General features: G+C 45.5%; 1 protein-coding gene across 6 annotated transcripts in view; it reads left to right on the top strand.

Moving 5' to 3' along the window:
* The window catches only part of PAQR5 (progestin and adipoQ receptor family member 5), a 38,230-nt gene that overhangs the window by 8,992 nt on the left and 15,909 nt on the right, over nucleotides 1-13,329 (top strand). For 2 of the 6 annotated variants that reach the window (XM_081171267.1, XM_081171268.1), the window contains exon 2: nucleotides 11,090-11,265. In XM_081171267.1, coding sequence (XP_081027393.1) covers nucleotides 11,206-11,265 — 60 coding nt within the window. In that variant the 5' untranslated portion in view covers nucleotides 11,090-11,205. Of the gene's footprint in view, nucleotides 1-1,099; nucleotides 1,233-7,975; nucleotides 8,001-9,144; nucleotides 9,389-11,089; nucleotides 11,266-13,329 lie in introns of those variants that run through there. The other 4 variants (XM_081171269.1, XM_081171270.1, XM_081171266.1 and 1 more) reach the window with 4 other exon arrangements.

Below are 13,329 nucleotides of genomic sequence, written 5' to 3' on the forward strand. Positions count from 1 at the left end.
TGATAAAACATCAAACATTAAAAACTGCCTTCAGATGTCTTCTAAAAGTCAGGCAGTTGTTTATTTCCTTGACATCTGATGGGATGGTGCTCCACAGGGCGGGCGCCACTACCGAGAAGGCCCTCTGCCTGGTTCCCTGCAATCTCACTTCTCACAGTGAGGGAACCACCAAAAGGCCCTTGGATATGGACCTCAGTCTCCAGACTGAATGATGGGGGTGAAGACACTTCTTCAGGTATACTGGGACCCCGAGGGCCATATAGTTCAGACCCCCTTTGCAATTTTGCAAAGAAATTCTTCCTCAATATAATGCATTCCTCTGCCCCCCCCCCATTATATGCATCTTTATGCACGCTTTACCCAAGCAAGTATATGGTTGCATATATAGGGAGAACTGTGCTACAAAATTTGGAGAGCCGTGAATTTTGAAGGAGTGCGGGGTTTCTATTCTGATATCATTTTGCAAATCAGGGAACTTTGCCTTTAAGTGCAAACTGAATCAAATCCCTACCAGCAGTCAACTTAGATGATATTCATCTGCACCAGCCTCTTTGGAATCACAGGGAGTTGTGTGAGATTGCGGCTGTTTTTTCCCTGCTTTGCAAACCATTTTGAGCAGCCTTCCCCACCTTGGCACAGCTGTTTGATGTTGTTTGGAGTTGGTGGGAGTGCAGCTGCCCTTGCTGGAGCTGATGGGAGTCCAGAACATCTGGAAGGGCGCCAGGTTGGGGAAGGTTGTCTTTGAGGGTGTGCACAGCAGGGTTTGGTCCGAGGCTGGTTCTCCACTTGAACAATCTCATCTTTGGTGCCACAAGGGGGAAGTCGTAAAAAGTTACTCATTAACATCTCCATTATTTACCCAGAATGTTGAACCTCCTTGCAGGTGCATAACATTCTCCTTTGGGTGGGGGGGGGGGGAGGATGGATGCTTGAATCCTTGCTTTATCCTTGTAGGGAAGGCAGGCAGGCAGGCAGGCGGGCAAGCGATCCTGTGTCCTGAACGACCTGGCGGAAATATTTAGCATCCAGAAAGGGTGGGGAAGGCGGTGTGCTTCAGCAGTCGGGTGGAGCTTTGTGTCACTGTGTGTTTTGCAAGATTCACACACACTCTTGGATACAGGGCGTACACTGGCATGTTGAGATAAGCCGGGAGGGGGGACCTGCACGGTCACCAAGCCAAACATGAACACAGTGGCCTGCAGGGATGTCTCTTGCCAGACGCAGCAGGGAAGGTATGTAGCTGTGCCAGACAGCAGCTCCTGCAATTTAGAGGGGAAGGGGACAGGAGCCCATCGCAAAGAGCCAGACTTTTGCCAGAGTTGGGGTGGGGCAGTAAATTTAAGGAGCGGTGGTGGCTTTGCTCCAGACCTCGGTTGCCTGGCCAGGAAAGAAGTTAAGCCAAGAAAGGAGTTACTGGTAATTTATTTCATGAAATGTATTCATCGCTGGATTGTAAAAAAAAGAAAAAAAAAGGGGAACTAAAAGAGAGTGAGAAAGATAAAGCAAGACAGTATCCACAAGAAAAATTAACATTAAGGATTTAAAACTTTCAGAAAGTTAAAATAACAATAGGCTGAAAACGTATGAGCTAAACAAGAAGGTATTTAGCAGGTATTGAAGAGAGGACAGTGAAGGCAACTACCTGATATCAATAGGCAGGGAGTTCCACAGTCTAGGTACTGCCACATTTCAGTTGCAGTCTCCTGTCGGTGTGATAAGGGGGTTGTCTCACTCCTTATACAGGCGTCCCACCCCCTTACGTGCGATCAATTCATGTGCGATCGTGTATATGCAGGGTGCCGGGAAATAGATAATTTAATTCAAACTGGGAATGGCAGGAGAGAGCTGGAGAGTCCTCATGGCTTGCAAGGAGACCCTTCCCAGAGCCTGAAGAGGACATCAGTGAGGGCGGATGAAGCCCTGAAGAGACCTGAGGTGCAGCGGAGCTTTGTTTAGGCTGCTCAGCCTCCCCGCCTAATAGCTGCTTTCCCATGCATCCTCCAGCCTCCTGCCGGCAGCAGAGCTCTAATTCTAGTTATGGATATTTTGGGATACAGTATTTTTGGTTACGGATTGGAGAGAGATCGGCAGAGAGGACGCTCTCCACTTACACGATTTCTGCTTATGTGCGTGGGGGTCCAGAACGCAATCACCACATAAGTGGGGGGATGCTTGTATATCCATCCGATCGCTCTGCGGAAGAAAGTCTCTTAACAGGGACTATCTCACCGGGAAACCGTGTCTGTGGTGGCTCCTCACAGAACTCTAGCCCAATGGTTGGCATTCATTTGATTTGAACTGATTTTATAATGAACTGATTTTAGAATGCTGTATTATTTTACTGTTGTTAGCCGCTCTGAGCCCGGCTTTGGCTGGGGAGGGCGATATATAAATATGTTGTTGTTGTTGTTGTTGTTGTTGTTCATGGAACTTTGAAGTGTCAGGCATAGCCCTACTGGCTTTAGCCCAAACGTAGCAGAGTTTTCCTGCACAGCGAAGAAGCTAGTTGCGGCAGTAATGACTAGTCAGCTAGACTCAGAATAACTATTTACAGGATTTATTAAAAGGAAAAATAAAACCAGCAGAGTTTCTGCATACAAATAAAAGCAAAATAAATCCTTCCCTTTCTTTCTCTTTCTCTCTCTCTCATAACCATACACAGCACTTCTAACTCCTAACACACCTCACATCAAACTGTGCTAGCAATCCCTAGATAACAGAGTTGAGTGCTGCTCGTTAACCAATCAGAGTGAGTAGTTTCTAGGTCAAGCAGACCTGGGCTTTCTGCCAAGAGTAAATTGACACCAGCTGGAGTTAATTGGTGAAGCTAGAATCTGCAAGTTTCCCACGAGAACCAATTAACAGAAACTGAAACCGAAACTGAACACCCCCTCACAGATTCTGCTGAACAATTAACACCAAATACACCTATGTAGGAGATTATTTTTCCAGCAAACCTAAACCCTTGCACATTCGCTTGTTCTTTACCTTTGCCAATGGTTTAGTTAACACATCTGCTACATTTTCTTCACTTGACACATAAGTACAGGTGATTACATTGTCTTGTACACAGCAACGTACATTTTGGTATTTTACAGAGATATGTTTTGAACGCGATTTGAAACCCTCTGTTTTACTTAAGGTTATACAAGCTTGATTATCAATGTAAACTTGTACTGGTTCTCCACAATTCACATTTAAATCTGCCATCAAATGCTTGAAATAAATCACCTCGTTGCACAATTCACTCAATGCAGCATACTCTGATTCCGTTGATGACACACTTACAACGTCTTGCTTGCGTGACCGCCAGCTGATTAAAGCTCCACCGACCATTATGACTAGTCCTGTGACAGATTTTCTATCCGGCAAATTTCCCCAGTCACTATCACAGTAGCAACTCAACATTTCATCCTCTGAAGAATTTAATTGTAACATATAGCCAATTGTCTGTTTGAGGTACCTCAGAACTTGTTTTACCCCTTTCCAGGCATTTAGTGTGGGTTTTGAGACCAATCTACTTAATATGCCTACAGCATAGCTAATATCAGGTCTGGACCACTGTGCTATATACAATAAACTTCCAATTACAGAGTGATATACATCAGGATGTTCAAATTCAGGACTCTCATCTGTATGAAGTGTTTTTATGAAACCTGGATCCATAGGCACCGCTGCCCCTTTGCAATCCTGCATCCTGTATGTAGTCAGTAGTTGTTTAACTTTGTTCTGCTGACTAATTAGGCAGCTGCCATCTTGGGCCCAGCACACTTCCAACCCTAGATATGTCCTAACCGGGCCTAAGTCCTTCACTTTGAACTTACTGGACAATTGCTTGGCAAACCTTTTAGTTTGTTTATCTGTTTTACAGGCATACAATACATCATCTACATAAATCAGACAAAACTCTTGATCACTGCCTGTACCACGTACATAAACACAATTGTCAGCTGTACTCTGCTTGAAGCCAAATGACACTAAGGCCTCATGGAAACATTTGTTCCAAGATCTTGCAGCCTGTTTGAGACCATATAGAGCTTTGTTTAATTTTAACACTCTATTGGAACCTGTCTCATAACCAGGCGGTTCGGCTAGATACAGGTCTTCTGATATTGGTGCATGTAAATATGCAGTCTGGATATCAAAATGGTTTAACAGGAGTTTTCTCTTTGCTCCAAGCGTTAAAATCAGTCTTACACTGTCCCCCTTAGCAGTAGGGGAAAAAGTTTCGTCATAATCTTTTCCAGGCCTCTGAGAATATCCTTGAGCAACTAAACGAGCTTTGTATTTGTACTCTCCTGTCACCAGAGGTTTAAGTTTGTACACCCACCTGCAGCCTACAATCTTTGCCCCCTCAGGCGCTGCCACTGGTGTAAAAACCTTGTGCTCATTCAGAGAGGACATCTCTTCCTCCATTGCCTGTTTCCAGCGCTCTGCCTCCTCTTTTGGTAACTTTAACACCTCCTGAAAACTCTTGGGTTCTGCAATTACACTAAACACATTTGCAGTATCTGGGGAAAAACGCACCGGAGGCACTCCTTTGTTTTGTCTTTTAGATCTTCTGGGAGAAAATTTTTCTTCTGACCCACTTTCCTCCTCAGAACTACGACCTCTCTTTTGTTGCTTAGCAACTGGTCTTTGGCTAACTCCACTTTCTTGAGAGCTCTTATCTGAACTTTCCTCCCCCTCAGACTCTGATTCTCTATGTTTACCTTCAGAGTCATGAAGCTCCTGGGAAGGTTCAAACCAAACCTCAGTATTGGCATGTAGTCTCTCCCAGCCACTATGTTCACAAAAACTGGCATTCCTGGAGATCACAATGCCATTTGTCCCTTCAGCAAAGCGGAAACCTTTTCCCAGCTCCTGGTAACCCACAAACACTAGCTGTTTGGTCTTAGGATCTCCCTTCTTTCTCATTTGTTTCGGAATTAATACCCAGGCTTTTGATCCAAACACATGCAAATGGTCAATTTTAGGTTTTTTCTGAAACAATTTAAAGTACGGGGTTGTACCTATTGTTTGGTGAAAGAGCCTATTTTGGAGATAACACGCGGTGAGCATGCTCTCCCCCCAATAAGACATGGGTAAATCAGCATCATCAAGCATGGCAAACATCATATCCTGTAAAGATCTGTTTTTTCGCTCTGCAACGCCATTCTCCTCTGGGGAAAAAACGTTCGTTTTTCTATGCCCAATGCCACGCTTTTGTAACCAATCTTTAAAGGCATTTGACATAAATTCGCCACCTCTGTCCGTCTGAATCCTTTTGAGTTTAATGGACAGAAATCTTTCCACAGATGCCACCCAGCCTTTAAACTTAGTGAACACGTCACCCTTATTTTTCATGGGAAAAACCCAAGAATAACGCGTGGCGTCATCCACAATTGTTAGTGAAAAACGCGATCCACCCCTGCTTACAGCAAATGGACCAATTACGTCCATGTGAACCAGCTGTAGCGGTGACTCACTAACTCTGTCACTTCTGGGGTAAGAGACTCTGTGGGTTTTAACCTTTTTACAAACATTACAATCAAGGTACTTGTTACAACTCTTTAAATTACCCCCATCAGCCAATTCAGACATTTTTAGTACACTTTTCCAGCAAGCATGCCCCATTTTCCTATGCAATAAGTGCACACAGTTGTCATGTATAGCTTTGTTATTCACTGCAGGCTGAGATTTACTGACTACTGCTGCAACTTGAGATCCTGCTTTAAGCCAAAACAAGCCTCCCTCTGACTTAGCAGTGCCTAAAATCTCACCAGCCTTCTTAATAATGCAACTGTCTCCTTCAAAATACACTTTAAACCCAGCTTTTAGCAAACAATCTACAGACATCAGATTGCTCCTTAATGAAGGCACACAAAGTACATTTTGCAGGCATTCACGAAGACAAGGAACATAAACTGCACCCCCCGAAATCACTTCGGAAGTACTTCCGTCTGCTAGAGCCACCTGGCTGCGCTGTGCTGAGTTCTTGGAAACAAACAATTCATCTGAATTCATGATGTGGCGAGATGCTCCCGAATCGACCACCCAGACCGCTTGTTTCTCATCAGCAATCTTGACCTCGCCGGTCACCAGCTGAGCCGACTGTTTTCGTTTGAAGAATTTCCTTTTACGCTGCTGCTGCTGCTGATCTCGTCTCTGCTCCTGCACCGGCAACTGAGACTTGACCAACTCCGGACATTGTCGTTTTAGATGCGCTGAAGACCCACATCGGAAACAACGCCTAACAGCAAACGCTGACTCCTCACCGGTACGCTGCTTTTGCTCCACCTCTGGCACGGCATGAGAACTCCCTCCAAACCGCCCACCTGTAGAAGCCTCTGCAGCCACCGACCTTTCTTGCCTCTTCTGCCATTCTTCAATCAAACGCCCAGTAACGTAACTGACTGATAAATCACGCTCCTGCATGCCTTCTAGAGACAAAACTAAATTATCCCAGCTTTCCGGGAGAGAACTCAAAATAATAGCCACCTTCTCCTGCTGGTCTAAGGCACAGTCTCTTTCCTGTAGCGCAGCAAACTTTAACTGTAAACTGTGTAGGTGTTCTTGCATTGTAACCCCAGGCTGTAACATTGCCTTGTACAATGCCTTGCGAATGAACAGCTTGGAAACCGCTGTCTCACGCACATGGAGTTCTTTAAGTGCTTGCCACACACCTCTAGCTGTCTTGATTCCCCTCACATACGGCAACTGGGAATCTTCCAGCCCCAAGACAATTGTGGCCCTTGCTCTTTGGTCTTTATCGAGGTCTTCATCATCAGGCTTCGTAGGAAACTTACTCACCACTTGCCAGAGACGATCCCTCTGCAGCACTGCCTGCATGCGTTCCGACCACAGCAAGTAATTGGAGTCATTCAGACGCTCAAAAGCCATCTGAACTGGTTGTGAGGCCATCTTGAGAGCGATGTCCCTGGAACCCGGAACCAGCTACTCACGACCACCGAGAGAGAAAACAGGAACCACAGCACCCAGCACTCACACGCTGCAGCTGTTGTCCTTGTGTCCGCTGCGTCACCAGCTCACCACGGTCAGGAACCAGCCAGGAACAACAACTTCTGGAACTACTGGAACCAACGCCGTTGATGCTGACACCACCGCAACTCAGGCTGGCAGCACAATGCCCATAACCTCATGGAACTTTGAAGTGTCAGGCATAGCCCTACTGGCTTTAGCCCAAACGTAGCAGAGTTTTCCTGCACAGCGAAGAAGCTAGTTGCGGCAGTAATGACTAGTCAGCTAGACTCAGAATAACTATTTACAGGATTTATTAAAAGGAAAAATAAAACCAGCAGAGTTTCTGCATACAAATAAAAGCAAAATAAATCCTTCCCTTTCTTTCTCTTTCTCTCTCTCTCATAACCATACACAGCACTTCTAACTCCTAACACACCTCACATCAAACTGTGCTAGCAATCCCTAGATAACAGAGTTGAGTGCTGCTCGTTAACCAATCAGAGTGAGTAGTTTCTAGGTCAAGCAGACCTGGGCTTTCTGCCAAGAGTAAATTGACACCAGCTGGAGTTAATTGGTGAAGCTAGAATCTGCAAGTTTCCCACGAGAACCAATTAACAGAAACTGAAACCGAAACTGAACAGTTGTTGTTGTTGTTGTTGTTGTTGTTTTGGGGCTCCCTCCTGGTGTATATCCAACAGGGTCCATTTTTAATGTCCTTTTTGCACCTGGTAAAGATGTTCCTCTTTCAATGAACCATTTAAGTGGATTTTTTAAATAAAGAAAACCCTCTCTCTGTATCTGTATTGGTCTAAAAATATATAAAATCATTTCAACAGTCCAAGTTCACGGTGTTGCTATTAGTATATCAGCCCTGAGCAACTTTGGACCAGTTTACCTATGAGATCACCTTACACCCACTTGACCACTAGTGGAACTAGCTCTGTTACACGTGCTATATAATACCTGTTCCACATTTGTAAGAACTTAATATTTGCTGCAGCACCTACACTTTGGAGCTCCCTGCCTGTTGATATCAGGTTAGTCATCACTGTCCTGCTAAAAACGCTTTTGTTCAGACAAGCCGACCCAGATGCTTAGAAAGTCGATGTGAGTTTAAATTTGTTTTTAGTCTAACCTTTTGAAACTCTTCAGTTTCTTAGAGATAATTTTATTGTGTCTTTTTCACAAACTGCTTTTAGGATTTACAGTGGTACCTCGCAAGACGAATGCCTCGCAAGACGAAAAATGCGCAAGACGAAAGAGTTTTCCGTTTTTTGAGTCGTTCCGCAAGATGAATTTCCCTATGGGCTTGCTTCGCAAGATGAAACGTCTTGCAAGTTTTTGCGAGTTTGTTTCCTTTTTCTTAAAGCCGCTAAGCCGTTAATAGCCGCTAAGCTGCTAAGCCGTTAATAGCCGCTAAGCCGCTAATAGCCGTGCTTCGCAAGACGAAAAAACGGCAAGACGAAGAGACTCGCGGAACGGATTAATTTCGTCTCGCGAGGCACCACTGTATTTCTCTTTTCTTTATTTTACAATCAAGCTGTGTATAACTTGTACGAAATACAATCATACCTTGGAAGTTGAATGGAATCTGTTCCAGAAGTCCGTTCGACTTCCAAAATATTCGGAAGCCGAAGCACGGCTTCTGATTGGCTGCAGGAAGTTCCTGCAGCCAATCGGAAGCTGACAAAGCTTTCAGCAGATGTTCAGCTTTCAAAAATAGTTAGCAAACCAGAACAGACACTTCCAGGTTTGCGTCATTCGGGAGCCAAAACGTTCGAGAACTAAGCTGTATGAAAACCAAGGTACGACTGTAATAAAATGAAGAGAACATGCTCTTATTATGCAATTGCTCTGATATTTTTTTTTTTTTTCCTTTTCTGGAAGCGATTGTTAAATGAAATAAATATTAATGCTGACCTACTTTCCTGGCTTGAGGTGGGATTGAGATGCACCTTGAACTTGCCTGCCAAAATACTGGCATCTGCTCAGGCTCAGGCTACTCAGGAAATTCTTGACTGGCCACACTTACAAGAAGAGAGGTGGGGTAAATGGGTGCAGACGGCCATTATAGAAAATGGGGGCGGGAGGAAGTGGGTTAAAAGAAATAAAAGAGGTGAAGGATAATAGCAGGCTGAGAAAAGGTGTGGCCAAGTTATGCATTTTGTGGATTCTTCCTGCAGTGAATCAACACCTCCCTTTTTAAACAGTCCGCTTCTGCAAGGAATTTCTCATTGCCTAGGGAGAGTTCAATGCAGACTTCAAGGGCTCGTCCTGGCTGCGTTTTGGTCACTGCATGTGAGAGAGAAGAGCGACTCGTATTGCCTCTTAGTATCCTGGGGTAGTAGCTTGCCAGGCAGTGAGCTAGAACCAGAGGAATCAATTTCTACAGCAAATCGCAGCTCATGTGCTACAGAAATTCAGGGTAGGTAAGAAGGTTGAGCTAGGTTTCCACTTATGGAAATTTTGGGCAGGCAAGAAGAAGAGACGGGGGGGGGGGAGGGTATTTTCCACATGCTTTTTACAGCTAGTTCTTGGGAGTCACCATCCAGCCCTCAAGATACAGCTTTGAGGTCATTTTCTTCTTTAAAAATGGGCTTCCTCTTGAGTTGATCCCAGCCAATCAGGAATCCTGTTGGGAATGGAATGCCACAAAGCTAGCACAGAGCAAGGGCAGTTTTTCCTGCCCTTATTCTGAGCAGCCTTTTTTACCCAGTTTTTCTGGCTCTTCTCTAAAAATCAATCTAAGGAGAGGTGGGTGGGAAACACATTTTGCACCGGCTGTTTTGATTTGATTGTTTCTGCATCTTGTGCACCCGGCGCTGCTTCCATTCCGCTGTAGTTCATCTTCTACCAAAAAGACTACATTAGTCTGTCTGCTGCGGCAAAATTATGTAACTTCAGCTCCCTTTTCTGTTTTTGTCGGAATTCTCCGACATCTGCGCTGTGACTGAGGGCACGTATTTGAATCTCTAAAGAGGCCTGGCTCAGTAATGTCAGGATACATAGCCCCATCTGAACGCCTCCCACAATATAGGCGAGTGGTGAGAAGTGGAAAAAATTGCTTTGAGAAAGGGTGTTTTATTGTTTTCCTTTGTAAATAAGGACTCAGGATTCTCAGGCTCTCACAATCCCAAACGCCTCATTTTGGAGGGGCTATACAGTGAAGGCCTCACATCAATAGGCAGGGAGTTCCAACGAGTAGGTGACGCCACACTATAAATTTAAGTTCTTTCAGCTGTGGAAATGGGTATTAGGTGGCACCCATAAAAGTGCCAGTACCGCAGATTGAATCGGCAACCAGTGCAGTTCTCTAAGAACCACACAGAACTGGCAATGACTCTTCTGAGATAATACAAAAATTTGCTGCGATATGACCTGACTCTGCACTTGGTACGCTAAAGCCTGTGTCTGTAACTGAATTCTGTTACGTAGGTTGACTTGAAGTTCATAAAAAAATATTGTACAGTGGCACCTCGGGTTACATACGCTTCAGGTTACAGACTCCGCTAACCCAGAAATAGTGCTTCAGGTTAAGAACTTTGCTTCAGGATGAGAACAGAAATTGTGCTTCAGTGGCGCAGCGGCAGCAGGAGGCCCCATTAGCTAGAGTGGTGCTTCAGGTTAAGAACAGTTTCAGGTTAAGTACGAAGCTCCAGAACGAATTAAGTATTTAACCCGAGGTAGCACTGTATATACAAATGGAATTCTGTGACATGAGAGCATGTGCTTGTATCTTTCCTTCTGTGTAAAGCCATGCCTTCGGACTGTGAGTGTTCATGGAGCTCCACTCCCTGAATCTAAGCCTGAGGAGAAGCTGCCATGTTTGCAGAGGGTCAAAATACGGAGTCCAGAAATTCTCTGGGAGCCTCTGGGGCTGCATGCAGATCGTGTTTGGTACACATTGCAATGTACTGGTTGGGGAGAGCTACCCAGTAGCTTGAACCCCCTCCTTAAGTAGTGGGGCTGCTGCCACTTGAGTTTTCTGACTGGGGCAATGACTTTTTGGGGGGCACCAATCCTAACCTCGTGGGTTCCTGTACACTTGCTGAGGCCCATCTCTCGATCATTTTCATTCCTATATCAACCCTCGTGCGCTGTCTCTTTCCTTAAAAAACGCCCCCAGGTATCCGTGGCAAGTCTGAACGGAGGCGCCGATGAAGACTTAATCCAACCTGCCTGTCTCTCAGGCGGGAAAATTCTTCCCAGAGGAAAACTCTCCGCCCAGATCAGCTCGTGACCATGAACACCATCCTGAGTTTGAAGCTTCCCCGGCTGCTCCACACTGACCAGGTTCCCAAGGTGAGTAAAGGGGGCCTTTGCAACATGGGTCTCGTGCAAGGTGAATGCCACCCTGGGTAAGGCAGTGTGGCATAATAGTGTGACTAAGGAACGCAGGTGGTGCTGTGGGTTAAACCACAGCTCCTAGGACTTGCCGATCAGAACGTCGGTGGTTCGAATCCCCACGACGGGGTGAGCTGCCATTGCTCAGTCCCTGCTCCTGCCAACCTAGAAGTTCAAAAGCACGTCAAAGTGGAAGTAGATAAATAGGTACCACTCCGGCGGGAAGGTAAACGGCGTTTCCGTGCGCTGCTCTGGTTTGCCAGAAGCAGCTTAGTCATGCTGACCCGGAAGCTGTACGCCGGCTCCCTCGGCCAATAAAGCGAGATGAGCGCCGTAACCCTAGAGTCGGCCATGACTGGACCTAATGGTCAGGGGTCCCTTTACCTTTAGGACCTGGGAGACCAGGGTTCGAAACCCCTCGCTCGGCCCTGAGGTTTGCTGGGTGTGACCTCAGGCCAATCACTGCCAGTCTAATTATTATTATGATAGTTTTTTATTAGCATTGCCTGTGGTAAGTAATAATTATAATGTTATTATTTGTACACTGCCCATCTGACCGTGTTGTCCAATTTTGATTTTTCTACCTGGAAGCCAAGTTTTTTATCCAAATTATATGCCTCCATTATTTGGTAATAATGGAGCCAATCTCACACTTTGTTTTTTAATTTTTCAAAGCTCTGCAGTTTTATTCTGTCTCCCTCTTGTTCCAGAATTTCCCAATATTTCAGCCATTTGGCCTCCATATTGAGTTTGCTACATCACAGGGTTGTTGTGGAGATTAAATGATGAGGGGAAGAACAATGTGTGCTGCTTCAAGCTGCTTGGAGGAAAGGCGGGATGCAAATAGAACAACAACAACAACAACAATTTTATTCATATGCCATCCATCTGACTGGGTTGCCCCAGCCACTCTGGGTGGCTTCCAGCAAAGTATAAAACAACAGTAAAACCTCAAACATTAAAAACTTTCCTATAGAGGGCTGCCTTCAGATGTCTTCTAAAAGTCTATTTTATTGGTTTTAGTTAGAGCATATTCTTCCCACCCTTCCAGGAATTCTGGGAACCGTAGTTTGCTAGGAGTGCTGGGGATTGCAGCTTTGTGAGGGGTGAACTACAGTTCCCAGGATTCTTGGGGGTGTGGATGGGCTCTAAATGTAGAGGGGGTGTGCAGCTTTAATTTCCATCTTGACTGGCCACATGGTATGAAACCAGGATGGTCTCAATTCTCTTCCCTGCTGTATCTTCTTCTTTAAAGAGGGCAAAGCTCCCAGGTGGGGCTTGGAGGAAGCAACCAGCACAACACTAGCAGAGGCAGAGGTGCCCCAACCACGGGGCAAAGTAAGGCAACTGCTACAGGTGCTGGAGAGGAGTGGTGGCAGGCCCCATCCCCAGACTGCCCTTTCTAAGCCCCCTGGCCACCCCCCTCTGAAATATACTCGGAGTCGAGAGTGGATTTCATGCTCTTTATTCAGCTCATAGTGATGAGGAGGAATGGAAGTTCCCCCAGAATGTCTGCCTTATATACATTATTTACACAATGGGCCCCACGTGATTGGCTAATTTTGCGATTCACTTGTAAGCCAATCAGGTTGCAGATTCACTTCCACCTGGAGCTGGATTGTGGACCAATCAGACTGCTGTATTCTGGACCCTATTGTTCTAGGACCAATCAGACTGCTGCATTCTGAATCCTATTCAACTCAGTACATAAGACCCTCTGAGAGCAGGTGTATGTTTGCTCCCTGCCTCCCTCCACCTCCCCAACCGGTCTGCTGCCTCCAGGTGTGCTGGAGGATGCTCTTAGCATCGCTAATATTTGAGTGAGCTTCATCTGACAGTCTGCTCGGCTTCTGTGTGTGGAATGGCGGGGGGTGGGGGGTGGGCAGGTTTGCACTATTTTGTCCTTCAAACCAGGCTATTTATCCATTTATTTCATCAAATTTATACACCGCTTGATTCTTAAAAAAACAACAACAACCAACAACCTCAAAGCAGTTTACAAAAAAAAGATAAAGCAATACA

Source organism: Podarcis bocagei (assembly GCF_964188305.1).
Source record: "Podarcis bocagei genome assembly, chromosome: 14".
Lineage (NCBI taxonomy): Eukaryota > Metazoa > Chordata > Lepidosauria > Squamata > Lacertidae > Podarcis > Podarcis bocagei.